The 16,199-nt window shown below is 42.3% G+C and overlaps 1 protein-coding gene and 1 pseudogene across 1 annotated transcript; both read right to left on the bottom strand.

The window, feature by feature from the left end:
- Positions 1-9,530, bottom strand: part of LOC122652758 — a 62,010-nt pseudogene extending 52,480 nt beyond the window's left edge.
- Positions 9,531-11,978: 2,448 nt separating this feature from the next.
- LOC122649747 (aquaporin TIP1-3-like) lies at positions 11,979-14,507 on the bottom strand. Its single transcript, XM_043842987.1, has 3 exons — positions 14,335-14,507; positions 13,989-14,239; positions 11,979-12,396 (listed from the first exon to the last, which is right to left on the bottom strand). Exons 1-3 carry the CDS (start codon positions 14,465-14,467, stop codon positions 12,022-12,024), a joined length of 759 nt encoding a protein of 252 aa, XP_043698922.1. The 5' UTR covers positions 14,468-14,507; the 3' UTR covers positions 11,979-12,021.
- Between the last annotated feature and the right edge of the window lie 1,692 nt (positions 14,508-16,199).

Raw genomic sequence — 16,199 nt, 5'->3', positions numbered from 1 at the left:
TTTTTCCCGGCAACATTTATAAGGGATCTTGAGAGAATCTTTGAAGTGATACGATGCAATGACACGGACAAGATCCGGTGTGCTACCTACCACTCCGGGGTGATTCGATGCGTGGTGGCTCTCCTCTAAAGACCATTTTTGGGCAACTCACCCGAGAGGCAACTTGGGCTCAATTCAAGGAAGTCTTCTTCAAAAATTTCTTCCCTCAAAACTTCCGTGATAGGAAGGAGTCTGAGTTTATGAGCTTCTTTCAAGGATCCAAATCGGTCCTTGAGTACCAGCAAGCTTTTGAGGAGCTGTTTTACTTCGCCCCGGTACACATGAAGGCCGAGAATGTGAAGGCTAGGAAGTTTGAGAAGGGGCTTAGACCTAGCATTAGTACTTCTGTGGTGCTACACAAGTACCCTACTTATGCTGAGACGGTCCAGGCCGCTAAGGTGATTGAGGACCAGCAGAGAGAGAATTACAGGGCCATTCAGGCTGGTAAAAGGCCCATGACCTCTCACGAACCTAGGGGATCCACAAAATTCCAAAGGAGAGGATCCTACACTACTGCTTTTCCGGCCCAGTCCCGGAGGTCAGATGCGGTGCAAGTGCCCAGGCCTACATCAACTCCTCACTATGGTTCCCAGACTCTCATATGTTACAATTGCAAGGAGTCCGGGCATATGGTTCGAGACTGTCCTCATCCGCGGATGATAGGTCCTCCAGGTGCAGCTACACAGAAGGCACCCCAAGCCAAGGCAGTTGTGCGTTCTCTTCTTCCTGCTCCGGCCCATAGATCTCAAGGTCGGGTGTATTCTGTGACAAATGAAGAGGCCCAGGCCGATCCCAGTGTTATTACAGGTAATGCACTCTACTCTTAAGATGTGCATATAATAGCTTTTGTTTCTATGATTGGTTGTCTGTTGCTTGTCAGGTGTTGTTCTTGTTTGCTCTCAGCCTGCTTATGCTTTATTTGATTCGGGGGCATCACACTCTTTTGTGTCCCCTAGCTTTGCTAAGAAGATGTCCATTGAACCAAAGCTAATGGCCCAGAAACTGATAGTCAGTACACCAACGGGTAGCAAGGTTGAACTTAACTCGGTTTATGATCCTTGCCCGGTATGTGTGGGTGGTCACGGACTCGAAGCAAGCTTAGTACTGCTGGATATGAAAGACTTTGATGTGATTTTGGGAATGGATTGGCTATCAACTCACAAAGCCAGTCTAATCTGTTCAGAGAGGAAGGTTCTATTCAAACCAGCTGAAGGTGAAGAGTTTGTGTTTATGGGTACTAAGCGGGAGAGACCCAAGAAGGTTATCATCTCTGCCCTCCAAGTACGGTTGTTGGCGAGAGGGATGTCGTGTTATCTAGCATCCGTGATAGATCTCGAAGCCAAAGGCGGCCTTTGGAAGAGTTGTACGTGGTGAAAGACTTTCCGGATGTCTTTCCCGAGGATCTAACGCGGTTGCCACCAGATCGCGAGACAGAGTTCATGATAGATCTGATTCCTGGTGCAGCCCCAGTATCCAAGGCACCTTACAGGATGGCCCCAACTGAGTTAAAGGAGCTACAAGAGCAGTTGAATGACCTATTGAAGAAGGGTTTCATTAGACCCAGTGTATCTCCTTGGGGAGCACCGGTGTTGTTTGTGAAAAAGAAGGACGGTAGTATGCGTCTGTGCATTGACTACTACGTGAGCTCAACAAATTGACAATCAAGAACCGGTATCCTTTGCCTAGGATCGATGACCTATTCGATCAACTACGAGGTGCGAAGGTGTTCTCGAAAATTGATCTCCGGTCGGGTACCATCGATTGAAGATCGAAAATAGTGATATCGGCAAGACAAGATTCGATCTCGCTATGGTCATTATGAGTTCTTGGTCATGTCCTTCGGGCTGACCAATGCCCCGGCCGCCTTTATGGAGTTGATGAACCGGGTGTTCCACGATGTTCTAGACAAGTATGTCATTGTCTTCATTGATGACATCTTGGTCTATTCCAAGAGCGAGGAGGAGCACGCAGACCATCTTCGCCTAGTATTACAACGCCTAAGGGAGAAACAGTTGTACGCCAAATTCAGTAAGTGTGAGTTTTGGCTACAACAGGTGGCATTTCTGGGACACCTTGTTTCTGGTAAGGGTATAGAGGTTGACCCTGGCAAGGTGAAGTCAGTAGTTGACTGGGCGATACCCAAGAATGTGGCAGACATTCGTAGTTTCCTGGGACTAGCTGGCTATTACAGGAGATTTATTGAGAACTTCTCAAGGCTCTCCGCTCCTATGACACGACTGACCCGAAAGGGAGTGAAGTTCGAGTGGTCTGATAGCTGTGAAAAGAGCTTCCAAGAGCTCAAGCGAGCTGGTTTCCGCTCCAAGATTTACCATTCCTAATGGTCTGGAGGGATGGTAGTCTGATGATGCATCTAAAATGGGCTTGGGTTGTGTTCTAATGCAAGATGGGAAGGTAGTGGCCTATGCTTCTCGGCAATTGAAGGACTATGAGAAGAACTACCCGACCCATGATTTGGAGCTTGCCGCTGTGGTTTTCGCTCTGAAGATCTGGAGACATTATTTATATGGTGAGAAGAGCGAAATATACAGTGATCACAAGAGCCTCAAATACTTCTTTACACAAAAGGAGCTCAATATGAGGCAGCGACGGTGGTTGGAGTTGTTGAAAGATTATGATTGTACTATCCATTACCACCCAGGCAAGGCAAATGTAGTAGCGGATGCGCTGAGCCGGAAATCTCAGTCCTTGTCACCTGGCATCACTAGCAGCCAGTGAGAAACTCATCGAGGAAGCTAGAAGGATGGACCTGGAATTACTGGTTGATGGTGTTACCTTATCTCTATCAGCTTTATCAGTACAATCCACACTGGTAGGGCGAATTCAATCAGCCCAGGCTTCTGATGAGGAGATTCAAAAGGTTATTGAGGCTATCAAGGGGGACACGCAGCGGGAACTGGATTTTACTTTAACAGAGAGTGGTGTTCTCATGTTCAGACAACGGCTATGTGTTCCTAGTAACCCTCAGTTGAGGAAGGAAGTGTTAGCTGAGGCCCATGACTCTCCCTATTCTATTCATCCAGGTAGTACGAAGATGTATAGAGATCTGAAGGAATATTACTGGTGGAGTGGAATGAAGAGGGATGTGGCTGAGTATGTGGCAAAATGTCTTACTTGTCCGGTGAAGGCGGACGAGACAGCGACCTCATGGCCTCTTACGGTCATTGCCTGTTCCAGAGTGGAAGTGGGAGCATGTTACCATGGATTTTGTCACCGGGTTGCCCCGCACGCCTAGAGGTGTCGATACCATATGGGTTGTCGTTGACAGATTGACAAAGACGGCTCACTTCATCCCCATGAAGATTACCTATTCGATGGACAAGCTGGCTCGCTTGTACATTGATAATGTGGTTCGTCTACACGGAGTCCCTGTCAGCATCATCTCCGATCGGGATCCCAGATTTACATCTAAGTTCGGGGGTTTTCGAAGGCAATGGGTACACTTGTTGAGTTTTAGTACAGCCTTCCACCCTCAAACCGACGGACGATCGGAGAGGACTATTCGAGACATTGGAAGATATGCTCCGAGCTTGTGCCATTGATATGCAAGGCAGTGGGACGAGCATCTCTCACTTATTGAGTTTGCTTACAATAACAGTTACCAGGCTACTATAGGCATGGCACCGTTTGAGGCTCAGTATGGGAAGAAGTGTCGGACACCGTTATATTGGGACGAAGTAGGTGAACGACGTATTCTTGGACCCGAGTTGATTCAGGCAACATGCGAGAAGGTGGACTTGATTCGTGAGCGGATCAAGGCGGCTCGATCCAGCGGAAGGGTTATGCGGACTTGAGACGGAAGGACCTTGAGTTCACTATAGGTGATAAAGTGTTCCTTAAGGTATCACCCTCCAAAGGGGTGATGCGTTTCAAAGAAGAAGGGCAAGCGAGTCCGAGATTTATAGGACCTTTTGAGATCCTTGCACTGATTGGACCGGTGGCATATCGGTTAGCACTCCCTCCATCTTTAGAAGGTGTGCATGACGTCTTCCACGTATCCATGTTGAGGAAGTATGTCCATGATCCAAGCCATGTATTGACGCATGAACCACCAGAACTTGCGGCCGACATGTCCTATAAAGAGCTGCTGAAAAGATTTTGGACAGCAAGGTTGTTCATCTTCGCAACCGGCCCATTCATTATGTGAAGATAAAATGGTGCAACCATCCGGAAGAGGAAGCTTCTTGGGAGGCAGAGGTAGAAATGCGGGCGAAATACCCTTTTCTTGCCTATCTACAAGGTACGTCAAATTTCGAGGACGAAATTTCTTATAAGGTGGGGGGGATGTTATACCCGTACCCCGGGATATAATTAAATATCATTTCTTCTCGTGACGTGTAGATACCGCTGCCATGTATGCTGGTGACCTGTTCTCCATGATGGTCAAACCTAGCTACAAAATCGTTGACCACAGCACGGGTTTGCCCGTGGAGGAAAGATTCCTCAACCGCCAGTGGGGAAAGTTCGTGGACGGCGACTTCGTCGACTACCCTCCAAGTACCAGCCCGGGAAGCGAGGAGTTCAGGAGAGAGCATCCTGGACCGTCACCTCAGCTGGATATTTCGTTCGGTGATGAGCTTAGCGTTGCCGTGGCGAAGCTGTTCGGGGTCATGGGTAATAAACCATGACAGGGGGAAAAGTAAGTTCTAGCCTCAAGACTTATTAATTATTCTTCCCTTGGTAACCTCGAAATGCGGGTCCGGGCTTGAACGCTCGAGCTATTTCATGAGAGAAGGGAATAATTTAAGTTCGGGTCCCGCGTACCTTTAGGAAGTACATTGGGGACTTAAACCCATCTAAGAATGGGCTTTTCCCTAATTGAGGTTGTGGGCAGGCCCATATAACCTATTGACCCAATGATGGGTTATTCCATCCATTTACCCACATAGGACTAATGGGTTGACCCATTAGGCCTCATGACCCATTTGACTAAGGGTACCCATAGACCCAATTGTTATAAATGAGTCCATGAGGGAGAGAGAGAACATCACTTCTTCTTCAACATCCTCTTCTACCCTAAATCGTGGAGGAGAGAAAGAGGAGAGAAAGAGGAGAGGAAGAGAAAGAGGAAGGAGAGAGAGGCTTGGAGAAAGGTGGAGACCCCATCTCTTGGGCCAGAAATCGTGGAGCTTTCATCTTGGGGGGTAGGTAAGCTTCTTCCTTCTTCTATTTTGGGTTTCAAAAAGGGGTTGGGTAATGGGAGAGATTGACCTAGATCTCTCTTGGAACCTAGGGAGTAGATGGAGCTTTAAAGCCAAGCTATGGTGGAGTTGGTTCACTCCATTATGAGCTCTAATGTGAGGGTTCTCATTGCCTTTTGAGAGATTTAAGGTTGGACCCTAATGAGCTTAGGATGGAGTTTTCTAGAAGTCCTTGTGCTTAAAACCACTTGAAATGGGGTCCTTGGAGGGGAATCCTTTGGATTTTTGGACCTGAAGGTGTGAGGGTTACATGTGGGTTCGGACCTGCAAGAAACCACCCTGAAATTACCTTCCCGAGATGGATTCTGTGAAGGTCGGATTTACACTCGGATTCAGTTTTTCAAACCACATCTGCATCCGACCTTGGCAAAAATTGTCCGAGCCCCGTGAAGCTCGGATTTACACTCGGATTCAGTTTTTCGAAACCACATCTGCATCCGACCTTGACTAAAACGTCCCGAACCCCCGGTTTCCTAGGATTTACATGTGGTTGCAGAATTTGGGCATGAAACCACTCCTGCAACCACTTCGTCTCTGAAACCTTATACTTAAGTGTTTATGGGAGACCTTTTGGGGATCCGTTCCCTTCGCTCGTTTAACCTTATTCCACTCCTTGTATAGGTTAAAATATTCACTTTTGTGGCTTATTGCTTGATCGAGGCGACAACTGATAATCGTGGTGCTTGGCGTATACGAGTGAGTGGGTTTGGTTGTTTGGGCTTGTTATTATTATTGCACTATATATTATGTACTCATTATAATTAATAAGCATGTTTGCGCATATTGCATAATTTTATATCTATTTGTTATAATGTTGATTGGTAATGTTGTATCTTGATGGGTCTCGGTGCCGGTGGGTACCGGTGCCGAAACCCCGAATTCTATAAACATTTATGAAGAAATTATGTTGAATGTCATGTTGAACTGTATGCGCCGTGCCGTGCTGGTAATCGGGCACTAAACCAGATGAAAAGTTGATGCGCCCGGATTACCTCTCGGGACGATAGGACTTGCATGTAGTATATTTGTGGCTAGGATTTCACACCCTTATGCTACGACCCTTACCAACAGGGGTTTAGGTGTTGGGTAATCAGTACACCGGATTCTGTGGAGGTGGGAGAGGCCAGTCATGGTAGTATTGGTTATCAGGGGTCTGCCACTGAGTGGTCTTGGAGGCTTCGATCGGCGTAGGTCCCACGTGACAATTGAGGTTTCATTGTGGCGATAAGTTAAGTGACCCACAGTGTCTCCCGAGTTGTCACGAGTAGCATATGCCATTGACTTAGTTGTTTGTTAGGTGGAAAAATGGACTTAACATGTGCATGCATCATTGGACTATGTGAATTGCGTGTTGTGCATTCCCATCCCCTCACTGGCTCAGTGGAGCTAACCCCCTCGTGCGCACATTTTTTTAGATTATGGTGCAGGTGACGGATATCTCGCGGGACTTGGAGTTCAGCCCTCGGGATACGATGAGATCGGTGAGGAGGAACCGGAGGCCGTGTTTGAGGAACATGGCGACGGGTGTCCTTGCGATGATTGTGCCTACGGGCCGTGAGGATATTCGGGACTCGATCCCCTTTTGATTACTTTTGAGGCTAAGGCCTATGGTGAAATACTTACTGTAATACCATTTTTGATAGTTATTAGATGATCATTGGAAATGTAACTAATTACTGTATTTATCATCTAGCTTTGAACATCTTGTAACTATTCGATTTATACGCTTCCGCAATACTACTGATCATTGGAATGTAATATTCCTCTTTTCTGCATTCTAATATTATATTGTGTTAATATTGGATATGACTGTGCGTTGGGACACTGTGTCAGTGATCCGGGCGGTTTAGTAGGATGACACGCGTCGTCCTAGTCACCCTTTATATGATATTATATCCCTTGTTGGGATGGGGGCGTGACAAACCTTCACTGTTAGCTTCCTATAAACTTGCCTAGCTTTACTAAATAAGATACCCCACTACCCTAAGCCTAACCCTAGTTTTGACCTAATTCCTCAAATCTGCCCCAATCGGCCAACTATTTAGGAAGGTCCTGGTTAATTGGCTCCTACTAGATCTATCATTTATCTAGGACTACATTATCAACTCTTTCCTCTTGTGTTTCATATTCAACTGGAAATTATTCCAAAAGGATAGTAACTTCTCTAAACGAGAAGTAGACCCAAATTCATATAACTCCGGAAGAACCATGTCTTCCTTGGCCAATTTGGATACCAGAACTTGAAATTTGTCAATTTTAGAGGATACATTATATTCATCATTCATCATATAACTTAGGAAATTTGCAACAACATATTTCCTATTTCAGGCACCCTCAAGTTTATATTTCTTCTCTAGTACTTTCCATAATATATATGCATCCTCACAAGATGAATACACATTAAATAAGTCAACAGACAAAGCATTCAGCATATTCTTGCATTCAAAGTCAGCTTCAATCCTTCAATCCAGGTCTCTCTCTTAGCCTTGAGAGTAGAGACATCACTTTCATCAGGTTTGGGTTCAGACAAAGCAAAAGAGACCCATAGTTGCGCCAATGCAAACAGTACCATTTGTTTCCACCTCTTAAAGTTTTTCCCATTGAACGACTCGATCGTATCAAAGTCAGAAACTATCCTTAGTTTGTCCATTGCAGGCAAGGGAGTCAGCATTCTGGGTAGGACCAATAAGAGTGGTGATATTTTCCATCTTATATCTCAGGTTTTACTACCTTAAGAGTATATAATGTTGAAAAGTAATTAAGGAGAGTATAAGACACATATCAATTTGTCATATTTGTTTCCACAATGTGAGGAGACTGTATCAATCTTCAGAACTCAAGCTTCAATAACGGTTGGTTTCTGCTACTATGTAGGATTGAGTTGTGCCACAAAGAACACTCTCCTTAAGGTAGTAAATGTTCCCTTACTAGTGCACTCCGGGTAACATGCACTTCAACCTCCAACAGTAAACAATCATTTTGGGAATCCACAGATATGTGTGTTGCACTCACAATCTGGAATACTCTAAAATGAGGAAGGCAATGCTCAACAATCCAGAAAATCAAATAGAGAAGAAGCAATTTGGTGTGTGTGAGAGAGATAGTTGTCTCTAAATTCGAGTTTGAATGAATGAAATGACAGCCATCCACTCTCTATTTATAGATATGAAAGTGCCCATTGAAGGAGACAAGGGGGGTGTCCCTAAACTGAATGGAAATGATTCAATATCCCTTGGAGATTCCGAATCCACGCATCTGAGCCTCTCCTACGCATGGGTATGTCTCCTTCTAGTTTGTGGCACTTAATCAATCATACCAATTATAACCTGCATCACTATAGATGCGAATTTGGTAATAAGAGTCGTAGCTGCACACTCAAAGCTTTGGGTGTGATTTGTGACTTCCCACTACCATCAAGTAGTTCTTTTGAGTCGTTGGACACGTTCATGTATTAGGAAAGTGTTAGGTACTCTGATCGATATGCCAAAATCAAGCCCTTTAACCTATCCCTACTAAGTTGGCCCAATCTAACGTTCATACACTAGATTGGTCCCCATTAGACACATAACAGAAAGTTCGGCAAATCATATGGCGATTAATCACCTCAAAAGGAATGATCTTTAAGGAGTAACAGAGGTTGCTCTCTAGTGCTGGTCTTCTTCCTTTATTCCCTTTTCTATGGAGTATATTTCTTTTATTTTTAAGTTCAGCATCTAAATTCATCAAAATCATCATTCCAGGTAAGCAGAATACCTCAGGCTCGCTACCATCGGAATTGAAAATCCTCATGGAGTAATCAGTCCCGTTAATTCCAGGCATTGCAAAAATAACTCCATCCGCACCAACGCCAAAGTTACGATCGCAGAGCTTCACAGCATGCTCAGGAGTAACCTTAGGCTCCAAAGAATCTCGGTTGTCAACCTATTGAAACCCTCTTCCACAAAGCAAGGTCATTATCGAGAAGGACGAGGGTGCAGAATAGAAACACTGTTGAAAATATTTACTTACCAAGATGAAATCGTTGCCAAGGCCATGGTACTTGACAAAATGGAGAAACCCAGTCTCTCTTCGGTCCAAGAAAGAATGTTTCGATAATTTCTTAGGAGCTTCAACGCTCATCGAAGAGGCCGAAATACGAACAGAGGAATTCCCAAAGATAGCTCGTGAATTGAAAGGTTCCAATCGAACGGAATATTCAAATTCTTTAGCTGATATCATCGAATGGCGAACAGGGGAGATACGAGCGAGGGACATGGAGGCGGCCATTGCCATGGCTTCCCCGCTGCGCACTGCTGTGTTTTACACTTTTACGTTTACTCATCAACTCTCTCACCTGCTGTTGTAGGATAATAGCATAGACCGGCCGCCGGGTGGGCCAGGTTGAAAAATGAAAGGCCATCCGAGTGCAGCGACTGTGAGCGTACGGGAACAACTCACAGCCGTTCAGATGGAATCTATTTTGTGAGAATGTTCCATCTGAACGGCTGTGAGACGCTCATGTACGTGAACATTCACCTCCCTCAAGCCATCCTGTGGTCCTGATCAAATAAATAAAGCCATGTGATCAATTAAAGGCATCGGTTCGATCAGTGTTTTGGCCCGGTTTGATCCAGGTTCGGTCGATGCTACATGCAAGTATTTCAAAAGCAATAATAAGAAAAAGACTGAAGTTTGGATTTTATCTTCTCAGGCAGTGTACTACCCAATCCACCTGTGTAGCGCATCAGGCAATGCACCACACATGGAGAGTGATGATAGGTGAACTAAGCAGTGTTGGAAGGGTGTTTTGGGAAAATACTAAAACCGTATAGGGGTTTGTGAGAATTTTTATCCTCTCAATTTGCTTGTCCGTACTTGATGTTAAGTACATCTAATAGAGGGAGGTAGACCCCACCTCGGGCAGTGTGTTCTGGCAGGGGTAGGATAGTCATTTCCACCCCCTCTGTTAGATGTACTTGACGTCAAGTACGGGCAGGCAAATTGAAAGGATAAAGATCCGGTTTGTGAACCCTAGAAGAATGGGTAAATAGTCTTTTACAAGTGGATGAAAACTTTATCCAATAAAATAGTGTTTTTTTTAATTTAATTTTAGGTCTTAAAAGTGTAAAAAACACAAATAAAATTAGGGAAAGAAGTGTGGTCATGTTGTCATCAGTTGATGTCCCTCACAATGATAATACTCTCTTTCTTCACTAACCATGTAGGTCTCTCATTTATTCCCATTGATTTCACATGTATATAATGCCAATATATATTGAAAATGTCTCGATCCCTCCCAGGCTCCCATGAAACAGTTACTAAATATTTATTGCATTTTCTAAGGTCGGGGCAGTACTAGAGGACTTTACTCTCTCTCTCTCTCTGTGTTATTAACATAAAATAGTATTTTATTTTATTTTGGTAAAAACATAAAACAATATGATAGATATGGAACTTGTGTGACTAAGAAATCCGACCAGGCGAAACTTTTGATTCAATCATTCAAGTAATTTGAGACCTTTGCCAAAATTCATCGAGACCTAAATGAGTTTAAAGCTGTGTTTGGTATGCATCATCGGAATAGCTTATAGGTATATAATGCATTACAAAAGGTAGAAAATAAAGAAGATTTCTGTTTCAAAAGCATTCCAAACTCAAAATCTATTCCAAAAAATACATATCAAACACAACCTAATAATTTACGGCTCTTCGCGAAGTAGAGGTAAGGTTGTATACATTTGTCCCTCTCAAACCCTGCAAATAACGGGAGCCTCGTCCATTGAGATTTGATTTGCTTTTTATTTTTGTTTGGGGGTGGTGGTGTTCCATATCCGGGTTTAAAAACTCAAAATTGGGATTCAGTGCAGTCCAACATATCAATCAGAATCAGCCAAAACATAACCTAACCCTAGTATTTGGAAGGAATCTAGCATTGCATTAAAAAAGAACAAAAAAACAAGAAAAAAGAAGAGAAGGAAATTGGCCCAATTAAATCCCAATTCTTAAAGGGCGGCCCATTTTGGATTCAAGTTTGAACCCACAACTGGGAGCTCCAAGGTCCACCATTTTATAGCGAGGGTGCAATAGCATATTACCATGCAAAAACAAAGACAGTGTTTAGTATGCATTCTTGGAATGCATTCTAAGTCAATTTCGTATTCTCGAATGATAAAAATAGTTGTTTATCGCTCGAGAATGCGCAATTGACCTAGAATGTATACCAAACACGGCCAAAAAATACTAATATTTCAAGTCACAATTATGGTTCTAAGAATCGGTATCAGAATAGTCGTATTGGCCAATTCGTATCAATGTCATCCATGACCAATGTCAATACTTAATCGATACGGATCGGACAATACACCATGGATGTATTTTTTTTATTAAAAAAAAATTGTTTTAATCTAGAATTGGTACCGATTCGACCTAATATGTTTGATATGTATTGATATTGATATCGACTGCGATTGATACCATTAACTAAATCCATGGTCACAACTCACAATCACTTAATTTTGAATAATGAAGAGTTGCCTAAATTGAAACAGAAGAAACATTAACATTTACAGCAACAATGAACTTTTACTGACCCTAAATTGAAAAGGAATCCAAACATAAAAGCAAAGGTGAACAAACACAATATGAAAAAGAAAAGAACCCAATTGCACAATCCTAAATTCCTAACCCAGCCCAGCCCAACAATTTGAACCACTGAGGAGGGAGGTACAGAGAGAGAGAGAAACAGAGACCAACTTCTTGATCTGAACACAAATTCCATTCAATTCTAATAATCTGTGGTGGGGAGTTGCTCATGGGTGTTGCTGCCAATGAAGATGTTGTCGTAGATAAGAGCAGCAAGTCCAGCACCAATTAGTGGACCAACCCAGTAGACCCAGTGACTGGTCCATGTCCAACTGACCACAGCGGGTCCAAAGGAAACGGCTGGGTTCATTGATGCACCATCGAAGGCTCCACCGGCTAAGATATTGGCACCCACGATGAAACCAATGGCAAGGGGAGCAATGGTTCCCAGGCTGCCCTTCTTGGGATCCACGGCAGTGGCATAAACTGTGTAGACCAACCCAAAGGTCATCACTATCTCGAACACCACAGCATTCCATGCGCTCACATCAGTTGATAGGGAGAATGCCGAGGTTGTCTGCACAGAACCAAATCATCCGTTTTGTTTAATGGAAATAGGAAAAAAAAAAACTTATAAAGACTAAGGAAAAGAAATTGGGAATTTTCACATTTTTTTTGTAATTCTATTCCCCCCTCCCCCCCCCCCCCCCCAAAAAAAAAACCCTATAATTTTCCATTTTTTCTCTTATATTTTCAAGGATTTTGAATTCGAGGTCTGATCTAGATCGGATCGAAATGGATTAGAATTAATCCCAAAAACCCTAAAATTGATTGTTCTAAAATGTCCAAAATAAAGATTGGTCACGATAGATTTCGATCCGAATCAATCAATTCAATTGAGTTAATCATATAGGAAATTAATTTAGTTGCTTGACCCTTGAATGAGAACAGAGAAAGAAGCACAGTTTGAGCAAAGGAATTGCATTTTTAATCATGTTTCTTCTTATTAACATGTATAAAAGCATGGTTTGAGGAGTTGGAATTAGAAGGGGGAATTACTCCGTTTGAATTTGTTACCCTCTATTGAATTACCCACTATTCATATTTGAACTTCATTCTTAGACTATGGTTTTTTTTTTAATAGTAAAATAGTATAAAATGAAACTTACTTCTTATAGTAATCCTTATGTTTGAATAAATTTTTCAAAAAAAATCTTTGTTTCTTCTTACCAATTCTAATTTCTAGGGTTCTAACCCATATTTTGTCTACTTAGACCTTTCATACAAGCAGATTAAGGGATGAGATTATACATTACATGAGAGCATGATTTGAGGAATCAATATCGGATTGATCGATCCATATCAGTATTGGTGGAGATCGATATTGATTCCTAACTGATCTCATATCAATGGATCGATACGAGGGGCCAAAAAACTCCCCCAAAAAAATTATCGTATTAGATTGAGATTATATCGATGATTACTAAAACCATGCATTGGACGGGAGGGGACATGATGTTTTCAATCACTGTGCAATATTCTATCACATTAGATTGAGTAGAGATTCTCTCCCCATGTGCTAAGTGCTAAACACCATTGGGCTAGGGTTTGGGTGGTTATCACAGGGCGAGGATCTAGACATGGTTCTAAGTATCGGTATCGTATTACTTGTATCAGACGATATGTACCAATTTTATATGTAGTCGATTTTGATACTATGTTGATACCATATTAGTGACACGATACATACAAGAGATAAAATTGTCAAAAAATCTATTTTTAAGGAGACTTTTTGATATCAAAATCTCCATCAAAAGTTGAATCAATTTTTGACTTGAGACACTGTTCCAAAGTCTAATGGATGGTCACAATGTCTCCTATCGTGTGCATGTGCAGGGAATATTCACGTATATGTGCGTACATGAACAACTCACAATCGTTTAGAAAGAATTTATTTTGTGAAAATATTCCATCTGAACAGCTGTGAGTCATTCACATATACTCACGTACGTGAACATTCACCCCCTCGGTCACATCTTACCTGTCAATTTCTTAATTTAGATCGAACCTCTCTACTCAACTCCAATGAGACCCCGTGAAATGGGTTCCTTCCTCTTGGCCACAAGTAAACAAAATAGTAGGTTTTAGGTTTTTGTGTTGAATCCTTACCAATCCACCGGTGGCGAACTTAAGAAGCAAGCAAGCGACGATGGATCCAAGCAACTGTGCAATCCAGTACAAGATCCCTCTCAACAGTGTTATGTGTCCACCAACAAAAGCTCCAAAGGTCACAGCTGGGTTAACGTGTCCACCTGAAATGTTAGCTCCCACAGACACTGCAACAAACAGTGCGAAGGCATGAGCCAAAGCTGCCGCAACAAGACCGGCCGGCGTCGTTGATCCGTCGCTAGTGAGCTTATCTGACAAATTAAACATCAACCCAACACAGTTACACAATCACTAATAAGACTAAAACACGAAGTGGGTAGTGATTTGGTTAAGTCTGAGATCTTACTGAAAGCCATGCCGGAGCCTTCACCGGCGAAGACAAAGATAACCATAGAGATGAACTCGGCAAGAGCTGCCCTGAGAGCATCAGGTTGGCTTGCTTCTCTGGGTGTCCCAACTGCAATTCTGGTGATCGCCATTTTCAAAGCTTCAACAATAACAACTAATCAAAAATCTTAGAAGCTTTGAAGCCCTTGAAGTTTTTTCTCTTTCTTTCTAGCTTATTACTGTCTAAAGCTCAGTAAGTAGTCTCTTTATATATAGAGCTAAAGAGACGGCCATGGAAGCGGGCGAACCGGTTCAGCAATAAGACCAGAAATTTCAGGAAGGAATTGAAGGACAACAAAAAAGTTTTTTTAACTTTTCTTAATTAACGGAAAAGACATCTGTCGCTGTGGACAGCTAATGGCCGGAGCCTCCGGTTTGTTCTCCTTTTGACACGTGTATTGATGGACTAGATGGTTCCATAGTATCATGTATCATGTATGTATGATGGGATCTATCATGATGATGATGATGAAGTTAGTAGTTTAAAAATGAGGTTTGAGTGACTGAGTCAAGAGAATTTGAAGAGTCGGATCGCCGACTAAGTGACGTGGTGACTCTGTGGGTCCCATGGATAGCGGAGGCATCTCTTTCACTACTTCATAGTTTAAAACCTCGTGGCCGTCGTGGGCTTAGAAATGGGCCGACTCGGCCGACCTGTAGATATTTGGAGTACTATATAGTCTAGATCTTGGATTTTATTCACCGACCATTGAGCAAGAAATACTTTTCAAAAAATTTTAAATTTAATGGGGCCCAAATTAATAATAAGAGAAAAAAATACCCACAACTCTAAAGTGGGGATTGGTGTCTTCTCACATATAGATTCACCTGTTGAACGAGTCCATCTTCTGCCCTTTCATTGGTGTTTGATTTTATATTTTATTGCTTAAGCGATAGAAAGGATAGTATCTCAAGTATATGAATTTAATACATAATATCGACCATCTCAAAAATCGTTATGATATCGATACAAATTGACAAGGATTGATCGGTATCAAATAGTTTTGCCTCTAGTTTTTCCAAAACAATGGATTTTTGGATAGTTTTACCAATGATTCGTAGATATTATATCAGAGATATTATATCAGGATCACTGGCTAACAATCCCGTACCATATCAATCGATACCTTGAACTATGCTCACGCATTCACGTGAACTACTACAAAATGGTGAGATCATTAATGAAAGAAGGACCAACAAGGATCCTATCACAAATGATGAGTAGGCCCATGTGGGAAACCTCTACCTAATAATTACGCATTCAAAAATTAGAGGGAGGGGGACAAAAAAGATAAATCATGATAGAGACCACATGTTGAGGGTGAAGTAGGCACCTAAAAGCAATAAAAATGAACTGATTTCAGAGGTTATGCGATCACATGGTTCTTGTACCCAAACACAGGAATACATAAATTTACCATTCAACCCTCAGTGAAATTAAAATTTTCATTTAAACAAATTAATTCCCCTCTGTATTTTCTCATTGCTCCAACGATATTGCAGGCGCTACATGACCAGGCAGTGATCTCATATCTTATATATTTTTTGTTTTTTTCTTTAAAGCATTACATGCATCATGTATTAGAATTGAATTGAACGAAAAATTGGAACTGGATCAAAAGAAACACTTTGATTTGGATTTATTAAAATCAACAAGAGTGATAAAAAACCAAACTGAACCCAAAAGCAATAAAACTTGAACTAATTTCACACGATCATGTGTCTATGGGTAGGGGTTAGGTAGCGGTCTTTTTTCTTTCTTTTTTTTGGGGGGAGGGTAAAAAGAACATTGACTAATCACGTGGCTCTTGTATCTAGACACAA

This window comes from Telopea speciosissima, chromosome 2, assembly GCF_018873765.1.
Source record: "Telopea speciosissima isolate NSW1024214 ecotype Mountain lineage chromosome 2, Tspe_v1, whole genome shotgun sequence".
In the NCBI taxonomy this organism is placed as follows: Eukaryota; Viridiplantae; Streptophyta; class Magnoliopsida; order Proteales; family Proteaceae; genus Telopea; species Telopea speciosissima.
Note: the sequence above shows the minus strand (reverse complement) of the source record. Positions and strands in the feature narration are given on the sequence as shown.

Coding starts and splice junctions, on each gene's coding strand:
- LOC122649747 (XM_043842987.1), bottom strand. CDS start 14,467: ATGGCGATCACCAGAATTGCAGTTGGGACACCCAGAGAAGCAAGCCAA. Junction 14,240..14,334: donor AGGCTCCGGCATGGCTTTCA/GTAAGATCTCAG, acceptor TTAATTTGTCAG/ATAAGCTCACTAGCGACGGA. Junction 12,397..13,988: donor AGTTCGCCACCGGTGGATTG/GTAAGGATTCAA, acceptor GGTTCTGTGCAG/ACAACCTCGGCATTCTCCCT.